The sequence below is a fragment of the Notothenia rossii genome, assembly GCF_949606895.1.
Source record: "Notothenia rossii genome assembly, chromosome: 8".
NCBI lineage: Eukaryota > Metazoa > Chordata > Actinopteri > Perciformes > Nototheniidae > Notothenia > Notothenia rossii.
In genome coordinates this window covers 65,687,114-65,713,393 of record NC_136906.1, presented here as the reverse complement: position 1 = coordinate 65,713,393, position 26,280 = coordinate 65,687,114, and the positions used below count along the sequence as shown (strand labels likewise).

Here is a 26,280-nt window from a genome sequence, read left to right as displayed (position 1 = left end):
TATGACGAGCACACAGTGTGTCTGACATTGACGTTTGTTTGCAGTAGATAGGAGAGGGCCAAATTGTTGACAACATCTCTGAGCAGGGCGAGTAAAGGATGGCTTTAAATCTGTGCTCGCCTGTGAGTGGTCGACGAGTGCACACACCCACGCCTGTAATCACTGAGCGGGAAAACAAGTTAATATGTAAACTGATATACTGGCGCTAATATCAAAACCAGTTTTTCTTCAAATAAGAATAAGATTGCTTCTATTTTCAAAAATCACTGACATATTAATAAAAATTGATAGCTGGGAGATGACACCTTTTTTTCTACTGTAGTGTAATAATAAACCATTGTCTAACCCTGGCTGAGAACATTTGGTTAGCAAAGATAAAACATTTCCACTTGATACCCGAGTGATAGTACATACTGTCGTTCTTTCAATTAGTGGGCAACAAACCCAAGGCCACATTGGAGAAGAGGGATGGTTGTACGTAAGCACTGTAAACACTGGCGGCCATCACATGCCTCCGTCAGTCAGCTGATCCGGGGCTATTTATTCCCCAGGCACAGCGATGGCAACATATTTTGTGAGGGGGGTGGGTTGCTTTTTACTAATCTTTGGACGAGCCACAAGGGGAAAGTGACCTGCCTATACATTGGAACTGGCTACGTGACACTAAGCAGGGGAATAGAATGAGACATTTAATAGATATTTTATGTAAAAATGCTGTAGTGTTTGGTATTTAGCCAATACAACGTAATTTAGTCACCATATAGAGTTGTAATGATTAAGGTATATCTAAGTTCAATTGCTGCTAAATGTTCCACTTGCTAACTAAGTACAAATATAGTAAAAATACTTCAATATTAAAAGAATCAAACATGTTGTTGAGCTATAATGTTTAATGGCTTGAAAATTTGAAAAAAACATTTAATCTTTTAAACAATAATATAGTTTTACAAACAACTGATCAGCAGTAATACAATTACTTATTTTTTATTCTGATTTTGCAGTAAGGCATTGCACAAACACAGTAGAGTTTAGTTGCAAAGCCACAATCAATAAACAATAACATTATTCACATTGGCAAGCATAGGAAATGTGTAAACCTGTAAATCTAACCATCAGCTTGACTTAATGGTTCCACTCATACACACCAAAGCAATGTGAGGCAAGGTGTTCTCTGTTTCTGGCAGAAGGAAAACATGCAGCTTTAAACAACGTTCCCTTTACAAAGCAGCTTAATGTAGTGGCTGGAATCGGTTGTGTTTAGTGTGAATATAAAATCATTCTTAAAGCAAAATGTATGAAGATGACATGACCACCAGCAGAGAAAAATACATATCTTACTGGCAAAACAAACACAGTTGGCCAAGGATGACCACTGTGGATTTGTAAACTAAGAACTGGCATTCTTTGTATTTAAAGTGCAGCAAAAAGCTTTCTTCTTAGTCTAATGCTAAGGAGGCTACCTTCACCCATGGACAGCATTGAAAGACGAGCTGTAATGTAACTTTGCAGACACAAATTATTTGTTGAGAAAATGATCACTTGGATAAAGCCTTGATAAAGTCTGTGTCATCTGCTACAGTTTGCTCGACATCATTTAGATATATTGCCATGTTTTTTTTTTTATGTATTATAATAAAAATACATATACTTTCTAATGTTTTCAACTGGTACTTACAAGCTGACAACAAAAAGTATGCTTATTACAAGACATATATTATATTTTCCTAATTATTGATGAGGCCTTTAACACAAATGACATTAGTTATGAACTAAAAACAGCTGATGTGCTTTTAGTTTGAGAATGTACTTGAAAGCAACAATTATAACATAACTTAAATAACCAAAATGTAGATTGGTCTTTAAAGTAATATATGAAATTAAAATAATATTTTAAACCTCCATCAGCTCTGTTAAGTCTTGCTTATATTCATTTGACCAACATGGCCAGCATCACTGTGGCAACAAGACCTTTCATTTCTGCATCAATGTCAAACATATTTGACTAATAATACACACACTGAGTTTGAAAAAAGGCTAAATGTGTATAAGCTTGTGTTAAATAAGTCTTTCTCAATACCTCCAGCTGTGCTCCTCAATGGACCATATAACTACACAAGATATTTTGGTCAGATCCTTATTAACATACAGTAGAGTAGGCGCTGACCCTTCCTACGCTTATTATATCATCTCATCGTGCAGCAGTCACATGCCGTCTTATAGCACCCTATATGTTGCCATAGTTACTCTGCAGTGCTTTAGTGGAATATACATTCAGCAGGATGTTTGGTGAAAACGAGTACCCTGTAGTAAATTAATGAACAACAACAATGCCCAGAAATTCTTCGGAATGATCAGTTATTTTCTGCACACACAGCTGTGCACTAATTCTTCAGTAAAGGTAGTTTCATTGTCCTTAATCTTACTATGTTTTTAAATCATTTAGGTGATGAGATGCCAAAAAGGGAAAAAATATGCCTTTACAAATGTCCAAGACCTCAAGATGACTTCTAATTGCCTGACCGACGGATAATACATTTACAGTGATTCATGACATGGAAAAGCAGCGAATTCGGACATTTTAGAAAGTGTAACCAGGAAATGTTTGCCGTATTGTCTTCAAATATTACTGAAATGTTTATTTTTTATAACTTAACAGCTTTCAATTATGTTTTGGATGATTGACTGATTGGTTTATAGACTAATTGTTTCAATCTATTTAAGGGGACTCTGAGATTATGTGATTTTTGTTTGTGTCTTACCCTCTCACTCCTGCTTAACTTAAATGACAATACATGGTTCAATTAGCATTAAATTAACGCTTTATGAATGTAATGCTTTAGGGCACTATTTCAGTCTATTCCGTTATGTAAACTGGGTGACATAAGATTATTGTATGAGTGGAAAATCTTAAATTTGTGTTTAAGGCCATTCCTTTACATTGTTCATCTGTTAGGAAACCAAAATGTGCCATCATCCATCATGCACACATTCTCCTAGATATAATGGTTTGACTTGTAAACTCTCAAACATGTGAAAATAATGTATAACTGGCCTGTTATCTGTTTAGTTACATTTTCACATTTTCTACCTCGTTCTCCCTTCTCGCTCCTCTCCCCTCCCTCCCTCTCTCCTCCTCTCTAAGGCGTCTGCAGCAGAGCGTCCTCCGTCTCCAGCTGGGCCAGCTGCCTGCGCAAGCTGTTCACTTTGTTCTGGAGCTCCTTGTTGTATTCAATGATATGAACCATCTCCTCATAGGCCTCGTCCAAACACTTGGAGGAGCGGTTCCAACGAAGAAACACTCCTGCGACAGAAGAGAGGAGAGCACAGTGAATTATCTATGAAGTATTTATAAAGTAGAACAGGTATAACCAAGGAAGTGGTGTCTCTTTTCCCTGTAATGCTCAAACAACACTACGAGTCTACAGTGTTGCTAGCGGCTATTTGAGCGCTTTGAGTTAGATGGATACAGAAGCATTTACCATCATAGTTTAGCATGATTGAACCGAGAATAATAAACACCAAATGCTCAAAATGCTGTAGTATGCTGTAAGCATGTCTTAACTAGAGGGAAGATCCTGATATCTTTATGAAACTGTATCCATTGAAATCAAATCATGTCACAACAGCTTTTCTAAAAGTGAGCCGGATTCATATTGAGTCAAGTTTGCAGGAAATGTTATGAAACGATGAAATCCAAGAACACCTTTGCTGTCAAAGTAGATGATCGTCAAATAGTGTACCAAAAAAAAGGCAGATCACTGTGTATCCATACGGCTAAGAAATCACTTATTTTGGGGAATAATCTTGTCATTTTATTCATTTATATTTTGTAAAAATAGAAAAAAAAACGTATTTGTCTCAATGTTTTTACTGGTGGATTAGATTCCAGATTAGTAGAAGTAGAATACACATATTATAAAATCAAATTGGGGCAGGGTACTGGAACTCAATGTGTACATTTGTGGAACACACATTACTGAAACGGTTAAACCATCCCTGTTTCTGAAATGCTAGACAAAGACACGACAGTGAGCCAACATGGACGACACTGCTCGACACATCTAATCATAGCTCCTGTCCCTCTTTGTGTCGACAGGAAGAGCTACAGATATGGACGTCCATGGGTGCTTTTTGGTTGGACCCTGAGTGTGCGTCACTCTCAAAGGCTCACATAAGCCGGGTGTTTGTTGAATTTCACGTGCTTGAGTTGTTCTCATACTTCATATAGAATCAGGGGCTGAGGCTTTAAGCAGGAAAGGGGCCCCTCTAACAGGTTCGCCTGAACCTAGTAACCCCTCCTCTGTCACACACCCCCTCTCCACACTGCTTTTCTTTATGAATGGCGTCTGCTTTGAGCTGATGAGTCAGCAAACTCAAAATAGACTGCACTGGGACTTTTTGGAGTCAATTGCACTGAACCCACAATTACTGTAATCTACGTAATCCCTTTGAAGGTTCAAAGAAAAGTTAATCATAAAGTTTGTGTTTGGAAAACCCCTACCACATTCTAAACTAAAGCTCCCTCTAGGGACAGTTCAGCGAAATAAAAATAAAAAAAGCGTATTTTCGTTTTACCTGTCGGGCTATGTATTCATCGAGACTGTTTTTGGTGTGAGTTGCCGATTGTTAGCTATACTTGAGACATCTCCATCCTTTAGGAACTTCCACTGTCCATCTTAAATATAGCAACTTAGAAAGCAATGATACTAACTTATTCAGACTTTTTTTTAAAATGTGTGTAATGGATTCATTGTATACCCCAGAATTCATGAAATGTTGGGAAAGCAGTGGATACTCAAGTCGACCATAAACCACTAGAAACAAATCTGAAATCTGTAATGAGTGTAGGATGAAAGAGCGGCGTGATATACTCTCATTCTCACTGTGTTTTGTATGGAGGTTAGTTTAAGGCTTAAGGGCACTAAGAGAGAAAAGAGCAGTATACATACACTTCGCCCACGCAGAAGCATAATGAAACCTCACTGTTTCACTGCTGGCTCCATCATTTGCTGCATTGAAACACAACATTTATTTTAATTAAAAAGGTGGTAAAAGTATTTTTGCATAATTGAAATCAAGTTAGGAGCATAAATCAAAAACTTGTCCCTCAAATAAAACAAAAATAAGTTGACATTGTTGTTTTGTTTGAGGGACAAATATATAGAAATATATACTGCCCAGGTGCCAGCGAGGACACCTTCTGTGCGACCTATAATAAGACAAACATGGCGGGCAAACACGCCAACGAGGTGCCAGCGAAGCTATCTAAGCAATGTCCAAAATGTTAAGGTCTCGGGAGCCGAACGAGAGGGAAAGTCATGTGAGCCAAAAGGCCACATGCCACATGTGGTAGTTCAGGAGGCAAGCTGGATGTTCACTGCTGGAAGGTTAAAAACAGCTCGCACACTATTTCAGACCAAAAACCAAACATTTACTTATTTTATTATACCTGTGTGCTGAACAATATTAAATATTAATATCCACAGAGAAAACTTTGTTATATTGATAGTTCATTCTCACAGAGAAGGTCGGAAGGTCATCTAATTGGATAAGTATTATACAAAAAAACTAAGAAGAATTTAAAAGTTTGAAAACCCTAATATTAATAACAATAATTTGTTATTTTTTTACGTTTTTGAAAATAAAATAAAAATCGATAATACGGTAAAAAAGATTATGAATATGAAGTTTGGACAGCAGTGTGGATTTTCTTTGTGACTTTTGGATATGGTTGTATATGATAATGATATTACAATAACATACCATATTGCCTACACTTTTTTTTAAGCAACTAAGCTTGCTTTGGTTTTCACTTCTTCAAAAGTAGTGATTTTTGTATCTATTATTATTCTCTAAGTTACATAAATTGAAAATGTCCCAAAAAAAAAAAAACTTAAACACTGTTTATTGTTGCTTTGACAAATCTCCCATTAACGTAAAAATATTTGGACAGCTGTAATTATGTCTTCAACATAGGGCCCAAAGTAAATGACATGTATGTACGCTTCAGCATGTAACAGTGGTGAAACCATCGACTAGGGTGAAACCAATGGCTCTCCCTTGTGGTGGGATTACAGAAGGTCTGCCTGAGGTAAAAAAGTAATCATAGATGAGACTAAGGAGAATTTAGGGCAGATTATCTGTAGTTTTTCCCAGCTGTATTCACACTAACTGTAAAAAATGTTAAGATCTGTGATATATTGGGGTATCTGTCTCCTACCTTCCCACAGCAGCAGGCTCTGGGGGGCCACAGAGGGCCAGATGACCAGGCTGTTGGCCTCGTAGAGCGGGTTGGTCAGACGCTCCAGCTCCTGGGGCCGGTTCACCCAGGACCAGAGGGACACAGTCTTCTCAGGCAGAGACAGTTTGGCTCTATGGAAAGGATGAGAGGATGTTAGGTGGTTGCAACAGATTGTAAACACTGGGCTTGAAATCTGTACAATTACATATTCCTCGATGAAAAAGTAAAATATCTTGAAAGGAACAAGACATTACAAGGAACAAAAGTCACATAATCCACAACTGTGTAGCTGCTTAGAGATCCATGATATGGAATAAAGGAATACGTGATGCTTTGTTACATGAAATTAAGTGAAACCACACTTTACAAACATACAGCTTTATGGACACTCTTTTTATACATTTTCAGGTCTAGCATTAAATAAGGTATGTGTACCTGGCAAAACAAAATCAATAAGCTAATGGCCGACATAAGCTGGTGGAGCAACCTCACCAGACTTCAGACTCACCTCTCAGCTGTGCTGTTGCCCAGGAAGGTGCCGAACTGAGAGGCATAAGAGTGTTCGAACACCAGCACCAGGAAGCTCTCGCTGAATTCGAATGAGCACGGAAACTGGCGCAGGATCTGCCACACGCAGTCCAGGAAGAGCAGGAACACCGGAGCCTCCTGGCGAGGCTTGCTGTTGGAGTAGGCCGACTGAGCGCAGCGCTGCTGGAAGGGGTGACCCGCCTGGGACGGACAGTAAATAGGTCAGAGGTGAGGAGAAGGAGTGCAAAGACCACACCCATCATGGTGATAAAATGCTTACTTGATTAAGGTGCAAATGTTTCTGGAACCCTATGTGTGCCCATATTGTTTATTGTATAACCGTTGTATGAATAACAATTTGTATATAAGAACGGTGTGTATTTTCAAGCATTTAAGATGACTTTCCTTATAAGTCTCAGTAATTTAAAGGTCACCTATTATGCAAAATCCACTTTTTCATGTCTTTTATACATAAACATGTGTCCCCTCTGTTTAAAGAGATTCTGAAAGTTTCAGGAAAAAAGATTCTTTCTCTTTTTGTCCTGATCCATTTATATACAAACCTGTCTGAAAAGGAGCCGATCAGATTTTGCCCACTTTATGATGTCATAACGATTTTTGGCACTTATTTTCATCTAAAGTAAAAGACAGAGAATCAGCACTTTTGAAACAGGGCTGAAACTGTTTGGTGTTTTGAGAAAAACACTTCAGAGACATGTTTGTATACATCTGAGACCTATGATAATACATCATAATAATACATCATAAGGGTGATACATATTTGGGCGGAGGTTCCACGAGTGTACCTGGAGCCACTCTCGCTCCACCAGGCTCTGGAAGCCTCTGATGGTCCTGCAGGACGGATCCAGGATGATCTGAGCCAAAGAGGTGACCTGCAGGGTGGAGTCTGCCCCCTCTGTGCCGTGAACCAGCACTGACGCCCCCTCCCTGAGAGAGAGAGACACACACACACACACACACACACACACACACACACACACACACACACACACACACACACACACACACACACACACACACACACACACACACACACACACACACACACACACACACACACACACACACACACACACACACACACACACACACACACACACACACACACACACACACACACACACACACACACACACACACGAGTCAGTGTGAGCAAAGAAGACTTATTGTGAAACATATTACTGGTTTATTAGTATAAAAAGCAGATTAAACATTGTTCCCTGACCTGTCGATGCACTGAGCAGCCAGGCAGGCGGTGGTGAGGATCTCCTTCACGTGGGTCTGCCAGTTGGAAGCCTCTAGTTTGCTCAGCCAGCGGTCCATACTGTGCGACTGGTCGTTACACGCCTCCACCAGCTTTATCAGGCTCTCCTGGAGGACGTTAGATCTGCAAATGAAACATTAGTCGCAAAATAAATGACTGATGTTTATTTTTGAGGTTTGGTCTGAAGTGAAGGTCTTTCTATTGACTCATTTTATCGCTGTTGAAAAAAAGAAATATTGAATACCAAAAACGTTTGATTAAATAATATATATTTTAATATCAGTTTTCGAATGTTGAAAAACTTGATTTTTACAAATGGTATCGGTATGCAATGGTGTTAGTACACACATTTATTTTTTAGAAAAGTAGCTAAATTCTTAAAATAAATTGTAGAAATATTGAGTTACAAGTTAAAGTCCGGCATGCAAAATCTACTTGAAGTTGAAGAACAAAAGCATTGGCATCCAAAAAAAATAAGCAAGTAAAAGTACTCCTTATGGGTAATAGCTAATTCCATAATCATATTAAATGACTGGATTATGACTATTACTGCATTAATGCGTCTAACACAGCTGATGAGAGTGCAGCACATTTGAATTATATTTAATTTATATCACATTCCATTCAAACACAGTAGCTGGTAGAACTCTGCACAAATATTATTTATCACTTTATGGATCAAATGGAGTCCTTAATGGCCGCTCACCTTTCGACCGCCTTGTGAATCCTCCTCCACTGGGGGTAGTTCGCCTCGGACTCAATCCCTCCACCTCGAGCTTTGGCCTGCTGGGCCACGTTAATTGTGCGCGTATCAATGATGTAGCCACGTTTGCCCGGCCGCAGGGTGGCATTGATCAGCTTCTCGTCTTCCTTACACCTCCGCCCGTTGGTGCCTGTCAGAGGCTGCCCTGAACGCATCATCACCTGAAAGTAGATTCCGTACAATCAGGGCTCATACACTTTTTCACCAATGATTTTCCATGACTTCTCCATGACTTCTCCATGACCTTTACCTCATTTTCCATGACCAAAGATGACTGTCTCAGCGGTACCACTGAAAATGGTTTATTTTAACATGGAACAGGAACATAAGGTCTGCATATGAAACATGTTGTGCCTATCTAAAACAAATCCAATAGGCTTACTAGCTTCTACACGCTAAAGTCACTAAAATCTCTCACCAGCAAAACACCTCAACAGTTAAATGCCATTTTACGTTTCATTACTATACGATACAGTATGTATTATCATTATAGTATTACTATTTCGGCGATTAGCTAAAATATAAATGATATCTGATCCAACTTTAATTACATTTCCATGACTTTTCCAAAACTTTGTGAAAAATATTGTTTTCCACAACTTTTCCAGGGCCTGGAATCTGCATTTTGAATTTCCATGACTTTTCCAGGTTTTTAATGACCGTAAGAACCCTTTACAATTAAAACTAAAAACATGCTAAAATAAATCCACACTTTTCTCGCAGCAGAAATCATAAAAAACGCAATTCCCCAGGTGCTCACCATGCCATTCTTTTTGTGGTAGTAGCTCAGTACTGGGAAACGGCCACCGTGACGGAAGCTGGCTACTTTCCTCAGCGTGTCGTCATCAATATCTTTGGGCACTGCCACCAGAGGAGGGTACGATGGACACACACTGAAGTCCTTGTTGACTTCACTCAGTCTCCACTCATCTGTCTGTTAAGAGGAATGGTGACAGTGTAAAAGACAGATGTTGGGTACAAAATAGGGCTGCTCAATTAATCGTATTTTAAATCGCGATTACGATTATGGCTTGCAACGATTACGAAAACAACGTAATCCAAATAAAACGATTATTTATTTATTTCCCAGTTGAGTTATACAAAAAGTTCAGGGTAATCAACTGTTAAAAACATGCTGTTCAAAAAAAGATTCTCCAATAAATTGATGTTTTCAAAGTAAATGGATAATCGTTTTTTAATAATCGTGATATCAATGATTGACCCAAATTATCAAAATCCTAGTCTTCAGTACAGGTGGCAATATTGTCACCTACCTGCGCTCATCTCTGAAACCAGACCATGTAAACAGGCTGGTGTTTCCAGCAAAAAATCTTTAAGAGATGACATGAGCAGCCCTACCAGCATTTGCCATGGTGGCCAAAACATTTTTATTTGGTCTTAAATTGTAGTTCAACATTTATTTCCTGTTCCTTCTGCACCATGACGGTGGGCCAGCCTTTAATGTTTAACTGAGTGGAATATGTTGAATATGTTTTACCAAAATGTTGGCTATATGTCAAGGAGTTTTCAGGTTGTGACAGTGCACTGCAACATGTTTGTTGATCTTGTTTATTGGTATTTATTATTTTGATATTATTTATTTGACATGAATGTATAATTTATTTTATTTTGTATTGGTTTTCCAGTTGATTACCCTGAATGTATAATTCAACAGTTAAAAAGTTAAAATTATTATTTGTATTTGTTTTAAAGTACAATAAATGGATGTTTTCAAAGTCAATGAATAATCGCAATTACAATTATTGACCCAAATAATCGAGATTATGATTTTTGCCATAATCGAGCAGCCCTAGTACAAAAGATAACTTGAAGAATATTAAGTGTGAAAATATTTGCCATTAATCAAGTCCATACCATCGTCTCCAAATCTTTAAAGGCATCCAGGGGAAGAAATGATTTCCAGCCGTCTTCTATGACTTCAAACATGGGCCGGTAGAAGAAAGGGTACATCAGGGAGAGTATATCAAGCGTGGACAGAGCCTAGAGAGGAGTAAAGGATGTGTTTCAGTTTAACACATTCAAAATTGACATAAAAAAAAGGTAAAAGTGAATATTTTGCCATGGTGTTTCTTTACCTCAATAGAGTTGGCAATGTTGAGACACTCCTCCATGCCAGGGATGTCGAGCTGGATCACCCTCAGGTCTTTGCATTTGACTATGATGGTTCCCAGAGACCCTACAAATCTAATAGGGAAGTCGGACGATTTGATTAAAAACATGAACTTAAAAGCGAAAAAGGACAAAACGTCCCTGCATAAAACACTGTAGGGGTTGGGGTTCCTCCTGGAACTTAAATATATTCTGTACCTAAAGATTTGTGTGCTTTAAGTAATACTCCAATCTAAATTCCACCAAAGCTCAGGCCTCAGCGATATAGTTTGTCCCTTGAAATTGCTACTATAGTTATGTTGGGGATACAGAGGAGTTTTTTTGTTTGATATTCTTAACAGCTTAAGTTTCATTCTTAATCTCTTGCCCTTTTTCCCCTCATACAAAATCAACTCTCAACCGCCGGAACCCGAGTGTACGCCATCATTGCAGTGACAAGATACACTCAGATTGAAACTTCTGGCACAGCAGTTTCAGATCCTCTTTCCATTTCAAAAGTAGATAAAAGTAGAGCATAATGGTAAAACAGAAGACAAAAAAATGCAGTGAAATGCCCATATTTGTTGCATGGAATAACAGAGTTGCATTGAATTGTTTTTTTTGTGGTGTTTTCACAGCCGGATGTTTTTCTGAAATCACTTCACCAAATAGTTTCCTGTTGACCTAGATGAGTGTTCACAATGGTGTTATAAAGAGGTCAAACAATGATACAAAATGCACTGCACAACACAAACCTTTTCATGTGTGATTGTCTTTTTAACATAACTAATGAAACTCTAGTGTGAGCATTACATTGCCTGAATCACAAATTAGGAAAAAGGTGTAAAATACTCAAAACAGTCAATAAAAAAATCACCTTTTCTCTATAGAGTCAATGTTTGAGTGAAGCAGCCACAGCTCTTCTGTGTTGTCCTGTCTGGAGGAGAGAATCAGGTGATGGCCAGTCAAACACAGAGTTCCCTCCACAGTGGGCATAAAAGGCCGATGTAAGACCACCCCGTCCACCCTGGGGGTCTTAATCAGCTCTGCAAACTCCATGATTTGACCTGAAGAAACGACAGCAGACACAGCAGAAACAAGATGATGGTTTTCAAAGCATACTGACAACAACGCTGCGTATTAGTTAACGTAACTACTGCTGAGACAAGCTAACGTTAGCCCTGCTGTGTTGCTTCTAAATAAACACATCATGTAAGTTCATTAACATTAACATTACATAATTTAATGCGGCAATAACATGTCAGCTAGCTCAAGTTAGCTAGACTCAGGAAATGAAGTGGCTAACCTTAGTTTGCTAGCTAGCAGTGTCACACCGTATACATCGTCCGACATGTTTATATTCACGTCGAAATTACAACATTACACACACTTTAAGTGTGCAGTGAAACAATGTACGTGTTTCGTTTAAGATACAATTATTAATCGTACAATTACCTGAATCTCTTTCGTTATATTTGTGAATGGGCGAGACTGGTACGTTCACATAAACAAGCCGACAGGAAACAACTGACTTGTGACACTCAGGATAATCTGCATACAGTAGCAGATCCCCATATTCTTTATAAAATAATAATAATAATAATAATTTGTGCATCCCAGTCACTTTGGATAACAACGGTACTGTTAAATACGCGTTTATAAACCCAATTCTGGATTAAATGGGACCAAAAATATGCAATAAAATCAAAGTGTCAATGTATGTATGTAACATGTAGGAAATACTCAATTCATCCTGGTAGTCGAGTCTAAATTGCCCATAGAATTTGAAGTTAAAAAGTTGAGTATTTGTCATTAAATCATCTCGTAGATTAGTAAATATCTGTACTTAGGGAAATATAGATATTTATGTAATGGAATTATTTGAAGAACAACATATTTCCTCCATGGCACTAAAGTCTCAAGTTCTGTTGTTTATATGAAGCTGCTTTTGCATTTTAGGCTCATCCATGTTTTCCTCCCCAGCTGTTGGAAACCCCTAGCAATATTAAAAAAGGACACAAGGTGGTGACATTGAACAATCTTGAGAGATCCATAGTGTTAAAGGACTGATCTGAATGTCCCCGTAATTCAATAACACCTTGATATCTATGAAAGGTGGGGTTCATCTGCATGAGAAATACCCCCCAGATATCAAAGCAGACTCTTCAGGCAAACTGAATGATTTAAAAGCTCTTGGTTGGTCAGACAGGCCGCCCGCATGATGACAGAGACCTATCGATAACTATTGGGAAGCAGCAAACCTGGCAGTCCAAATTTAATTAAATCAGGTTCATAAAAAAATTGGGCACTGGTAGGCAAACATATCATGGCCACAGAAAAAAAATGAATAAACAACAAATGACCAATTACAGTATTTTTACAATGTTACTAAATCTACAAGCAATTGCAAAGCAGCATGGAGAAGGCATAACATCTGAGAGGGAGATTACAAAGACTTAAGCCTCCTTGCATGGCTTGGGAAACGGCATTAAATGTCAGATACAAAAATATTTTAACTGTAAATCTCATGTTAAGATATCTGTAAAATCAGTCCAATGATACAAGACCATTTTCAGCTCTTTACAAACCAGTTCCAGGTAGAAAGGTTGTGTAGGGGTTACAGCAATCCCTTGGTAGATATAGCAGAGTATACAGCTTGGTGAAGATGAGGGTGTGGTACCCTGAAAAAAGGACTTACCTTGTAATTTCTTGATTAATCTAAAGTAAAATAGAAAGCTACACCCACTCCTAAAAAGATTGAGTTTGAGTCTATTTGAAGATCATGGGAGAGCCGGCTTCCCTAATAGCAGCTGAGAGTTTATTTGTGAGAAAAGAGTTGTTGCCTGAGGATGTTGTCTGTAGTTCTTAGTAGAGTGAGGAGGCCTCGATGCTGAGATCTTAACGCTCACACAACCCTTGGATGGGAGACTCCCTGAAGGGGGTAGCACTTTTGGAGAGAGAAGAAGAAAAAGAGCAGATGGCTTGGGTTTGTTTCAGACACATCTTTGTGTGTGTGTGTGTGTGTGTGTGTGTGTGTGTGTGTGTGTGTGTGTGTGTGTGTGTGTGTGTGTGTGTGTGTGTGTGTGTGTGTGTGTGTGTGTGTGTGTGTGTGTGTGTGTGTGTGTGTGTGTGTGTGTGTGTGTGTGTGTGTGTGTGTGTGTGTGTGTGTGTGTGTGTGTGAGTGTGTGAGTGATGCATTGCAAAGCAGTGCAGTATTTGCTTCAGTTGCAGCCTGTCTGCGCTTCACAATAGATGGTTCGCTCTGGGCTTTCCCAGCCCACATCATGTACAGAGGCCTGAGCTCAATTGAAAATGAAACCCGACGTTTCTTTACAAACCAAATAACTGCCCTTCCTCTGAGGAAAAGTTGCTTCGCTGTGGCTTTTTTAAAAAGGAAGATGCGCTGATAAAAAAAAAGTGCTTTCATAGCAAATATTCATTTCACAGCCTTACGCAGGATACAATAGAGTAACCCAACCTCTATGTTTTATTTAACAGGGTGCTAAAACAAATATGTCTGTGCAGGAGGAGATGATTTACTTATAAAGGCTTCAGTGATAAAATGTTAACTTTCATGTCAGCAGATGAATGTTTAGAGAGATAACACTTCACAGCTCTCACTGCCTTGGAGGAATTCAAGGAAAATATTAATAATCTTGCTCAACACGAATCTACATGTTCCATTAAAAGCATAGTCATAGATCTGGTGGAGTAACTACAACATGTCACAATGATCATGATGTTATCTCTGAGTTTCCAAATTTGAATGCTCGCTTACATCACACAGATCAGATGTTGACATATTTGACGAGCATTTGGGAACATCATCCAGCAAATTTTAAGGATTGACAGCTTGAGCCCACACACCGAAACCATTACTCACCCATGCTTTTCATCCTGTTTCTTGTAGAGACAATGTCTCATTCAACCTTCTGTTGTGGATGGTGTGCTTAATGTTCATTCTCTTACATAGTGCGATGTTATTTCGGGCATGTCCAGTGAATCAGAGAAGTCTGTCACCGCGGAAGATGACATAAATGTGGGTTTGGAGTCTAATTCCAAAATGTGTTGCGTAGGCTCTCTGAGAAACTTCCTTTAGTTCTTTAATTAAAGCTCCATCAAGTGTTCACAAATGATATCTTCCAAGTAGGCTATTTTTATTATATGTACAGAACTTTGGCTCGACCAAAAATCGTTTATAAATGTGCTATATAAATACAACTTGATTTGATTTGATTCCAAATAGTACATTTCTTTTTTGTTCAGATTTGTTTTTGAATAGAGCTGTATTGGCTAGTACTGATTGTACTTGTTGTGGTTTACAGTATATTTAAATTACAGCTTGGCTAGGTTTGTTCAGCGTTGTTTGTGTCACAGAAAGAGTTTTTTATTGAGACATTTACATTTACAGCTACTCTTAACACTTCTCAAAAATACTGTGAAAAAGCTCATAGATTTATACTTTTTTTTCTCATTAATATGAAGCACATGTAGCGCCTTCCACAGACGTGCTGCTGTAAACCTTGTAAGCATGACAGCTGTTTTTCAATTTTCATTTCCTTTTTCATTTCAGTTTTTTCTTATTTAAAACATAGGCAGTATAATGATCCAACGTTTGTTTTTTTAAAAGGATCAATGAATCAATTGTATTTCTTTAGCCCACAAATGATGTATTTAATAGACAAACGTTTTCTGGATGGATGTATCTATCATCTTCCTCATTTTAGCCTCTTAGTTTTGTGTTACTCCTGCCTCATCTAATGTGTGCTTCTGCATTTGCCCTGCTAATGTTTGTTTGTGGCCCTCTAAGGCGGTTTGTGACAACTTGCTTGAAAAGTGCTTTATAATTTGAGTTGATGTCAACTGATTTGATTTTCTTTCATCGCTGTGAGGCCTTTGCAGTGGATATTAGATCTAAGTGTGCTACACAGAAGGCATTGAGGAGGCCTAACTGATCTGAAAAATTATCTTGCGAGCATTAGATCATATTTTAGGATTGTTTTCCTCCAGTATCTTCCCAACCCTTATTGTCTTGCTGCTCACAGTGACTTTTGATACATTTAAGAAACAAAGCTCTTTCCTCTTCCACTGCTTACAACCCTTGATAGAAATGAAAGTAAGACATGTGACATAGCATGTTTGTAGATGTTGGTAATTTCTGCATGAAATCGGTAATCATTTTTAATTGAAAAACTAGATTCAGTGTAGCTCCAAACGAGTGTTTTAAAGGTATTGTAATTTAACAAGAAAACATATGGGTGATTTGATGTGAAAACCAGAGAACTGGTCCAATGAACCCAATGAGAAATAATTAAGTGAATTAATGTAGCTCTGGGCTCCTCCTCACTGGTCCAATAACATTTCTTACCCTGGCAGTTCACACCAAGAGAGAGAAGCCTGCAGCTATTCATGCTTTACCTCTCTGTAATGTGTTGACATTTCGCTCCAATGTGATATGTCATTACTCACGAGACCAGCAGAGGTGAACATGTTGATAATGTTTGGAACTCAAAAAAAGATTGTGGTTTATTATTCTTCTCTTGGATGTTTGAGCTTCACCGAATGATGGGTTAGAACATTCAACTGCGGATTTATATTTCAAAGAAATGTTTGCATATTTATAGATTGTATAGAGCATTGGGGGAGTGAGGGAAGAGGAGTTGGTGTCATTTTTGTTACAAAGGAAATCACACTTTTTGTAGTAAAAAATACACACACTTCTTTCTGTATAACATATTTTGTTAAATAATTTTTAGATGAATAAATACAAACAAGAACACTTTGTAGAAAAGTAAAGTACAATAAATAGCTATATATAAACATATAATCAATTGAAATGCATACAAATCGAATTCTTAATCCAGGCATTTTGTAGGTTTATGGTGGCATGATGTAATTACTGTAGTATAGTTGATTAAAGACATTTTAGTTACAGTCTTCACATACGTTTGGATTGGAATTAATGTGAGTGACCAAATGAATCCGACTCAAGTTAACAATATTATCACAATAAACCTGACAGTTAAGGTTGTGGGTTAGGGTGTTTCTGGTCAACTTTAATTGTATAAAACAAACGTGTCAGTCACTCTGATTATGATTAAGAAATGATCCTGTGCTTTTGAACTGTTCTTATAACACTGTTTTCCATTGTCTTGGGTTCAGCACTGCTTCAGAACCGGACAGCTCAAATCCTGCATCTGAGCAGGAGAGCAGAGCAGTGGGGGGATGGACATGATCCAATCACTCTCACACTGGATGTGACCCTGCATGGCAGCTCAGTGGGCTCTGTCTAATCACTGTGTTGTTGAGCCTGCAGTGGACTTACTTTACTTTTAAATGCAACCCGAGGGGGAAATGTCACTGACAGCACACCCTTAAAGCCTGCTGAAAAAATGCTGCGGAAAAAGAGGGAAAACCCAACATGTCTCTATAGCAACCATCAATGGATTCACCTATAGATCCATTTTTTACCCAGAGGACTTGTAGAAGCCTCCTATAGCTTTAGTGTCAGGCCATTACAATTACTTTGAACTAGGGTTGGCTGATATGAAGAATCACAATATTGTCCACCACCTTTTTTCACCACCTATTGATTCTTGATACTCTGGATTGACTATTGATGCTTTTACAGAAAATATACACATATATATATATCATGTATTGCAGAGATCCACTTCCAACACTCACTTTGATAGTTCATTTGATTCAGATTGTTCAAAGGTAATTTATGTTTTCACAACTATACTGACAATACAATCACTAAAAATCACAGTAAGGTAATTATAAACCCTTTATGGAGCATTAAACTCAGGGTGGAATGTCTTTTCAGTAGCACAGCTTTATGCTTTTGTTCGACCTTCCTCAAAAAGTGTCCCCACAGTGTGTCACTTTGGCTGATTGAAATGCTCAAACAACAGGAAAGACTCCCTTTGGTGGAGATGGGGCATGTTGCATTACATCATGCAGTCTCTCCTGCATATTTTGGGGGGCTTCAAACGAGACACTAGATGGCAACCATGGTGAGAGGGAGAAAGTGAGAGAGACAGAGAGGAGGGAGACAGAGTGAGGGAGGAGGGGGGAAGTGGGGGGATGAATAACGTCGGGGTGGGACAGTGGAGGGACGGTCTGTTCATGGCACTCGACTTGCAGCTGGAGGAGAGCTGCAGAGAGGGAAAAGACTGCGCAGTGGGAAATTAGATGAATGCACAGGTACAAAAGTGGACGACCCCAGACGGATAAACGAGTTCCAAAATAAATAGTTTGAACTTTTAGATTGGATTATTGCCAAAAGTAGGGAATAGATCTGCAGTAGAGGGGGAGAGGAAGACAAGATGTGCTGCGTCCGTGGCGCCACTGGTGCGCTATCCGGGGACGGCGACGCACTGACACCCCGCGTTTAGATGGCTCCAACATTTGGGGTGCAAAACAGGTGTCAGGGAAGTGTCGTCACGAACCCCGGAAGCCGGAGGAGGTGGGAACATCAGAGGGAAAGATGGCAGCGAAATCCGATGGTCGCGGGGTCGTCACCGGTTTCGCCCAGCTGCACAACCTGGACGAGGTGGTGGGGACGGGAGAGGACGACAATCGGAACAGCAGCTCTTTCCATATCTGCCACTGCTGCCACACCTCGTCGTGCTACTGGGGCTGCCGGAGCGCCTGCCTGCATTACCTCCGGGGAAAGGGGAAGGGGAAGGGGAGAGATTCGGCGCGGCCACCGCAGGAGGAGCGCCTCTGGCTGGACTGCCTGTGGATCATCCTGGCGCTGCTGGTCTTTTTCTGGGACGTGGGGACCGATTTGTGGCTGGCCATCGACTATTACCACAAGCAGGAGTTCCTGTGGTCAGGCCTGACCCTGTTCTTCGTGCTGGTGCCCTCGGTCCTGGTCCAGATCCTGAGCTTCAGGTGGTTTGTGCAGGATTACACTGGAGGAGGACTGGGCTCCGTGGAGGGGCTGAGTAACCGGAGAGTTTCAAGTCTGCAAAGAGACAGGTGTTGCCTCCTCTCTGTCTGGGTCTGGCAGACCGTCATACACATCTTTCAGTTGGGACAAGTGTGGAGGTAAGACAAACTTCAAGTTTTGTTTCACCTAAAAACGTCCAAAGCACAATTTTCCCAGCTCCTCTCACTCTCAGCCTTCTAACCTCCTCCTGACTGTCACCTGGTATAACCCGCTGCTGTGTACCTGACAGGGGTGAAAAGCAGCACCGTGGTGATGCCATTACGCTCGCCTCCGAGTCTCCACTGTGTGTTGTCAAACATGCATGCGTTTAAAATACAAATTCTACACGCTTTGCAACAATTCCCATGCCCCTCATCCAAATGTGTCCAGACCAAACTGCTACAGCTGCACAGATTTAGCACCGCTGTGATTGTTTCATCACAGTGCGCCATTGCGCTTGTGCGGGAGGGAAGAGGGCTATTTGTTCAAAGACAGACAGGTAGTAGCCGACAGCTTGTGTGTGTGTGTGTGTGTGTGTGTGTGTGTGTGTGTGTGTGTGTGTGTGTGTGTGTGTGTGTGTGTGTGTGTGTGTGTGTGTGTGTGTGTGTGTGTGTGTGTGTGTGTGTGTGTGTGTGTGTGTGTGTGTGTGTGTGTGTGTGTGTGTGTGTGTGTGTGTGTGTATGGGTGGGTGGGTGGGTGTGTGTGTGTGTGTGTGTGTGTGTGTGTGTGTGTGTGTGTGTGTCTGAGTGTGCGTCAGGCGCGCCGTTCACATCGCAGTGCACACGGTTGCCTCATTTCACCCCCTCTCCCTCCCCGCGTCAAATACTCCAACTCTGCAACTAGAGGACAGACGAGCATCTGTTTTCACAGCTCACAAAACTACATCTTCCCCCCCACAGACATGATGTCATCGACTCCTCGGCGACGCTCGACATCTATACTCCCCAAATCCGCTTTTTGACCATACACATTGATGCGTCTGGGGACCGAGGGGATACTCATGGTGTACGTGTCTGCGCGTAATCTGTGGCATGTAGAGGCTACAGCCTACTAGTGAAATGTGACAGTGGTGTGCGCAGCTCTTCTACTCCATTTGGGCTGCTCAGTGGAAGCTGCGAGTTGTTTTTGGTGCAGACAGACGCAGTGGCTGGCATTTAATGGAAAAAAAGTAACGCATGATGGCTGCTCTGAGAGGACAGCCAAAGGCTTAAAAAATGTAAAAAAGCACACAGTAAGACTCAAAGGAAGGGGTCACATCATTCCATCTGGACTTTTGGCTTTTCAGTCGACGTTTATAGTGTTTTGTAGTGTTTTTTTGTGCAACAGACTGACCAATGATTCTGTTGTTTGTGTTAGTATAGCTGCCTCTGCTCTTCATCAGGCCAATGGCTTATGCCATGATTGTGTTTAAGTCTAATGCACAAGAACATGTGTGCCCCAGGCTAAATTACTCACATGCATAAACTGGGAGTAAAATTCGAACTGAAATTACCTTTTAAAACTAAAATAAATGCCACAAGCCTAAATGGAATACCTAGTTTTACATATCCACTCTCACAATATAGTCTAAAAATAAACCTAATATGCTTTTGGCTGAAAAGAACATCTCCACTCTTATGTTCAGGTTTAATTTAGTGGATGGCCGTGCATACCCTGTCAAGATGGGTTTTCCCAGAATGAGACTACTCTGCATTCCTCATCAGACTCATTTTAATCTGCACCTGAAGGCTATTATATTGATTTCCCTGCAGTTGTATTGGCTCAAGTTTATTTACTCCAGTGTGGTTCAATTGATTACTCTGCTCATATCTGTAGTGGTAAGAAGATATGAGGCATGCTGGGAACTGTTGCACATGTCAAAGTAATTTGTTGTGTTGGTGGTTATGGTGGTTGGTGAAAGTAAAGTGAGAGCATCTCAAGATGTCTAACCTCTCTCTAACAGTCAGCAGACATCTCTCTGTGGTGTCACTGGAAAGGAAGCAGCAGTGTGGAGGGAACAAACTGCTCTGGAGTCACATAATCTAACTAGCACATTCGATGTTTGGTCATGCCTCCAATCATTCCTGTATGCGTAATGTACTTTATGTCTCTTCGGTATAGTTGAAGAAGACTTTGTGTAGATTGATGTTATAGATTGTGTCCATGTTTTGTAGCAGCCACATTATTGGATTAAAGACGAACACAGATAGTTAAACATTTATTGGTAAATATTTGCTTTCTGGCAGAGGCTTTCAAAGATTGCCTCTCTCATGTCGAAAGTAAAAGTGAATATATAGCAACAAGAAGGATATAGCTTTAGCAAAGACTGGACACACCAGAAAACAGCTAGCCTAGTTCTGTCCAAAGCTAACAAAATCAATCTAATAGCCTTTCGAGATGCTCGCTAACGAACACGCTTTATTTGGTTTGATTAAATCTGTACAATGGCATTGCTTTTTTCTAATTCAACAATTAAATAACATTTGAATCATTGAGTCCTGGAGGTGCTGTTTATATGAGAATAGTGACCTTTGTACAGAGAAGCTGTTTCCAACGTAATGCTAACATTACTAAATTAAGCTAGCTGCTAGCTGAAGCTATAAAGCTATTAACCACATTTCTCAAAGTGTCAAACTATTCCTTTATGAATGTTGAAAAAAAAACACGACTTTGTTGTGTCTTAGGTATTTCTGTGTTAACATTACACTTGATCAAAAAAAGCTGGCTTTAAGCAATAGACATTTTTGTGGCATGAAAATGTATTTGTAATGGGAATGAATGCTATTCCATTGGTGTGAGCATTGAATCGGTTCTTTTGTGGTTTGAAACCTTTGTTTGATGTTGTTAAATTACAAACTTTTGTGTAGTGCAGGGGTTGGCAACCCGCGGCCCAGGGGCACTGCTCTGGCTCCCTTGAGCTTAGACAAAAATAAGAAGGAAATAAAAAAAGTATTTGTAGAACTATTTATATTTTGTTGCACGGTTGAAAATGTTTCGTATCTTGTATTTAGAGGTGATACTGTGACACATAAATAAAAAACAAAACGGTTTTAATTAGGTAAACTAAAATATGCGTCACATCCTGCTACGGTCCCGTAGCGGTACCTTTTCTTTGAGGCGCCCGCGCGGGGACCCGCGGCTCGATGAGCGAACTTTGGATAAGTCAAAGAAAAGTACCGGAGGAACACAGGATTTAATTATGTGTGGACAGGGTTATATGCTTTCACAGCAAACGATGCTGGTTTACCGGTATGTTTGATATGTAGAGAGAAGTTGTCAACGGTGCTGCAGCCTTTACGTATCGAGAAACAACAAGGGAGAGGAAGACAGCTGACAATCTTCAGTCATAATTCAATGGGGTATGTAATTTATTCAGAAAACACTTTTTGTTATATTCTATGGAATGCTCTTAACGTCCCGATAGCAATGAATATATTAAATGCTTTGACAATAAATACATACAAAAATTCATCTCTGGAAACCGTAGCGCTGTAAAAAGCACGACCAATCATTTTAGCCGACCCGGCTAAAGTAACTGGATGGCCTACCTGCCTGTCAGCCTTCCATCTGTGCACAAACTTATCTCGTGGCCTCATTGATGATGCGCGTTTGTGTGTGTTGGAGGAGGGACTCTGTAAGAAAGTCTGAAGGAAGAGGCCTATTTTTTCCGGTTGTGTATTTTCAAATTCTAGCGCACTCGAGCTGGTTTCTCTTACCTACCCTACCTTTAACTCTTTTTAGGGTGCAGCTATATGTTTTATTTATTTCAAAGTGGGCCCATTTTAATAAAAAAAAAAATCCCTTCAAATGTGCAGAGGACTCCCCAAGTGCTGTGTTTAATTTATTTTAAAGTAGGTCTGTGTATTATTTGTAATTCTCCTTATAGGAGTTCTTTGTTTCTTATTAGAGGTTAACAGTTGTATATAATGTAATAAATAGCCTAATAAATGCAAAAAAACTGTAGTTTTTGTCTGATATAGAAATAAATACAACTTTATTAGCTATCAAGCTATAAAATATGTTTTGCGGCTCCAGACAAAAAAAATGTTTGGGAAAAAGGAGCAAAATGGCTCTTTTGGTCGAAAAGGTTGCAGACCCCTGGTGTAGTGGGACACAAGTAAATGTTTTCCAGGATATTAGAACCATGCAAACCACAGTACAGCAGTTGGACTAGCTTCAGATTTACAGCTATAGTAGTACATCTTGACCTATGATAGCGGCATAGAAACCTGCTCATGAGGAACTCTAAGGAAAGATAATGTGTTGGTGTGTATGTTGTGACAGCACCAAGCTTTGGGCGCGGGTTCTTTGTCAGGCCACTGTCTCCCCTCGGACATCCTCTGCCTGGATGCTGGTTTGGGGTCGAAGGTCAAAAGCTGCTCTTGTCAGCTTAGTGAGAGTTCACAACCTACAACACTTGATATGGAGATTGTTAGTCACTGTGAGAGTCCAGAATAACAATAGGCAGCATCTGCTATCAACTTACATTATATTAATTGGCATGAATATATTTATTAAACAGTACGTTTTAGTTCCAGTATATGGTGCAATTCCCTATCTGAATCTCTCATATTTCTTCATCATGCGGGGAATGACAGGATTTCAAAGGAACTGCCAGTCCTCAGCATTCTTAACAAGATGCCACATTATCTGTTTTTGAAATGTTTTGCCATCATTAATATAGGAGAACAAGATGAAGTGCTGACAGGAGTCCAAAACACTGCCTCATTACTCAAGCCTATTTTCATTTCTTCATTCAATTTGCTGCCTTCCCTCTGTGCACCTGAGGACCGAGCCGATGACAGGACCGCAGAGCTGGTTTTGCAGTTATTTTCTTATTAATTGCTGACAGAATGGGGAGGATCCCTCTCTCGTCTGTAATCCCGTTCTGTCTCTGTCTCTTCACACCTCCGTCCTGTCATCCTCTCAGACAGTGTCCTCTTAAGCTTTACAGATTCCACTCACATATGCTCAGGCACACAGTGGATCACACATACAGAGAGGCGACACGATGGACAGCTTAATCAGTGCAAACCCAAATTAGCATTTGACTTAAAAAACAAATGCATCCGTCTTGGCTCCCCAAGGAAGTCCTTTTAGAAAGTTTTGGAAGCTCTTTGTTGTTAGGAAATCCCAGCAGAATTGGGTTGGGTGTTGTCTTCTGTGATAATTATTGTAGCATATTTCTGGCATTCTTTTGTTCAGTGGCTGCTGAGAATCGACATCTATTCAGTAGACTTTATATTTCTCTGTGTTATTAAAAAAGATACTGACAATGTCCTGCATTTAAAAAAACAGAACAGTAACCAAATACTTGAATGTGGTTAAACACAGAATTAAAGGGGCACTCACTCATGAACTTCATCACACTTATCACAGTACATCTGGAAACAGCTGTGTAATTTTCTCTGTTGCTCTGTAGGAGTTTAAAATGGGAAAAAAAAATGACATTGGCTTGAGCTTGAGAAGTGAGGTATTAATGAAGGCTGTATTCAAAATGTATTATAGGAATGCATTGTGGGAAATGTAGGATCCAGCTTTTTTGGAGATTTAAGTCGGGATCAAGTTGGCCTGTGCTCGTGTTTTGGTATTTCAATTGTTTGTTGAAAGTCCCTCAACTTTATGCAAGGGCAATATGCAATAAGTGCAGTTATTCTGACCATACATCGTTTGCATAAAACATCCCTATCTATTATTCTATTGAAACCTTTTCTTTTCAGCCTGGGCATCAATAACCATTTTGATGTCTTTTGATTAGATGTCAGTGAGGACAGTAGTTTGCAGGGGTCTTTGTAAAGTGGTAATTTTTGGATTACCCAGTTTATGTTTGTTTAAAAACTCAACAGATGCAATACGTTGAACAAGACTCGGGAGCTGTCTGGTGCTGACATTCTGGCTTTATTGCATTTCATTGGCATTTTCGACAACATGCAGCCTTATGCCAGCCAAATGAAACACACAGGTTGTGTACATGAGAGTTTGTATTGATTAACTCTGACTCATTGGGTGTCGTAGGCCTGAGGCAAGGATATCAATGTTGTGCACAGCACCAGAGACACAATGAAATCTGATAGATGTGGGTCTTGTTTTGATATTTTGAAATAAGATATAAGGCTTAATATTATGTTCAGTGCACACTTGGTTGTTTATTGTATATTGAAGGGGTGGAATCAACTTATATTATTGTTTGGTTATAGTGTATTTTTGGTTTGAGTTCAATTAAATCAACAAAAAATAAATGAAGTTAAATAATTTGAGTAAAGTTGTCAATTATAATGAATAGAGCTGGCGGTGGGTTTCGGGAGAGTTACTGAAAATATGTTTGTTAATTACTGTTGTTTTTCACAATGCTGGCTTCTGTCGAGGAGACAGTGTGTGGGTTGTGTTATTGTTCGATTTAATATATTCCACTTAAGTGCCAAGAAGCAATGCACTTCAGTCTATTAAATTACTAATCTTCCATATGTGCAGGGGTTAAATGACACCACAGTGATAATATTTCCATTGAATACCTTCTTCTCATTATAACATGACTGAAACTGTAAATCTTGGCTCTTGACGAATTTTCCAGTTCTGTAGCAGCCAAAGAAATGCAATTGTACAAAATGTTTGACACCACAAATCTGATGCTTGGATTACACGTTAATCCAGAACAAGAGTGCGGGCTCACCGCCGAGCAAGGCGACGAAAATCGCCTCATGGTTGACATCTGCCTCTGTTTCCCAGCCTGGTAAATATTCATTCAGACTGGGAAGGAGTCGACTAAAGCCTCTCTTGGCTGGCTGGGTTGCTTGTAGTTGCCAAAAAAGGTTTGTACACGCAGTGAGGCGAGACGTCGAGATGATACAAAGCAACCAGCTGCCCCGTATATGAAAAGGAAAACAGCTGACGGGGTACAAAAGGGAAAAGATGAAGGCTTTGATAAATTGGTGACATTCCATATGATTATGTATTGAGAGTTTAAAATGGCGAAATATGAGAACATCTTGTTCCCTCTACTTTAGAGAGAGGAGAATGGGTTATAGACGGCTGGGACTGGAGTGGGCTGCTCATTCAGTTTATTGGCAGAGTAAAGGAGTGTGGGAACGTCTCTTAATATATCCAATTGTTTCCCATTGTTGTAAAAGCATATGAGGGAAATGTTTTTTACAAGTTCCCCACTTCCTTCTATAGTAAAAACATGAAAATACCAGTCCCTCGAATGCATTTGAGAACAAAAGATGAGAAGAGCACACAGGCACAGTCAGAAGCCATTTATCCCTCTTAAAGGTGGGGTAGGTCATTTTGGAGAAACCAGCTCGAGTGCGCTAGAATTTGAAAATACACAACCGGAACAAATCTGCCACTTCCTCACAGAGCCCCTCCCCCAACACACACAAACGCACACATGACCAATGAGGGCACGAGATAAGTTTGTGCACAGATGGAAGGCTGAC

General features: G+C 39.8%; 2 protein-coding genes across 2 annotated transcripts in view; one reads left to right on the top strand and one right to left on the bottom strand.

The window, feature by feature from the left end:
• Positions 1-958: 958 nt before the first annotated feature.
• On the bottom strand, positions 959-12,448 carry mtmr9 (myotubularin related protein 9). Its single transcript, XM_079646281.1, has 11 exons — positions 12,382-12,448; positions 11,804-11,993; positions 10,914-11,022; positions 10,693-10,818; positions 9,578-9,751; positions 8,761-8,978; positions 8,016-8,177; positions 7,576-7,717; positions 6,750-6,970; positions 6,221-6,372; positions 959-3,301 (listed from the first exon to the last, which is right to left on the bottom strand). The coding sequence occupies exons 2-11, from the start codon at positions 11,983-11,985 to the stop codon at positions 3,138-3,140; spliced, it is 1,650 nt and encodes a 549-aa protein (XP_079502407.1). The 5' UTR covers positions 11,986-11,993; positions 12,382-12,448; the 3' UTR covers positions 959-3,137.
• A 5,601-nt stretch (positions 12,449-18,049) lies between these two features.
• Positions 18,050-26,280, top strand: part of xkr6b (XK, Kell blood group complex subunit-related family, member 6b) — a 45,361-nt gene continuing 37,130 nt past the window's right edge. The window contains exon 1 of the mRNA XM_079644713.1: positions 18,050-18,984. Within this exon, the coding sequence (XP_079500839.1) occupies positions 18,419-18,984 (566 nt within the window). The 5' untranslated portion in view covers positions 18,050-18,418. The remainder of the gene's footprint in view (positions 18,985-26,280) is intronic.

Bases quoted from the DNA above. Each gene is read 5' to 3' on its own strand.
- mtmr9 (XM_079646281.1), bottom strand. From the start codon at position 11,985: ATGGAGTTTGCAGAGCTGATTAAGACCCCCAGGGTGGACGGGGTGGTC. The intron at 10,819-10,913 runs GTAAAGAAACAC...ACTCCTCTCTAG, and splicing joins ACATTGCCAACTCTATTGAG to GCTCTGTCCACGCTTGATAT. The intron at 6,971-7,575 runs GTACACTCGTGG...TGTCCGTCCCAG, and splicing joins TGGAGCGAGAGTGGCTCCAG to GCGGGTCACCCCTTCCAGCA.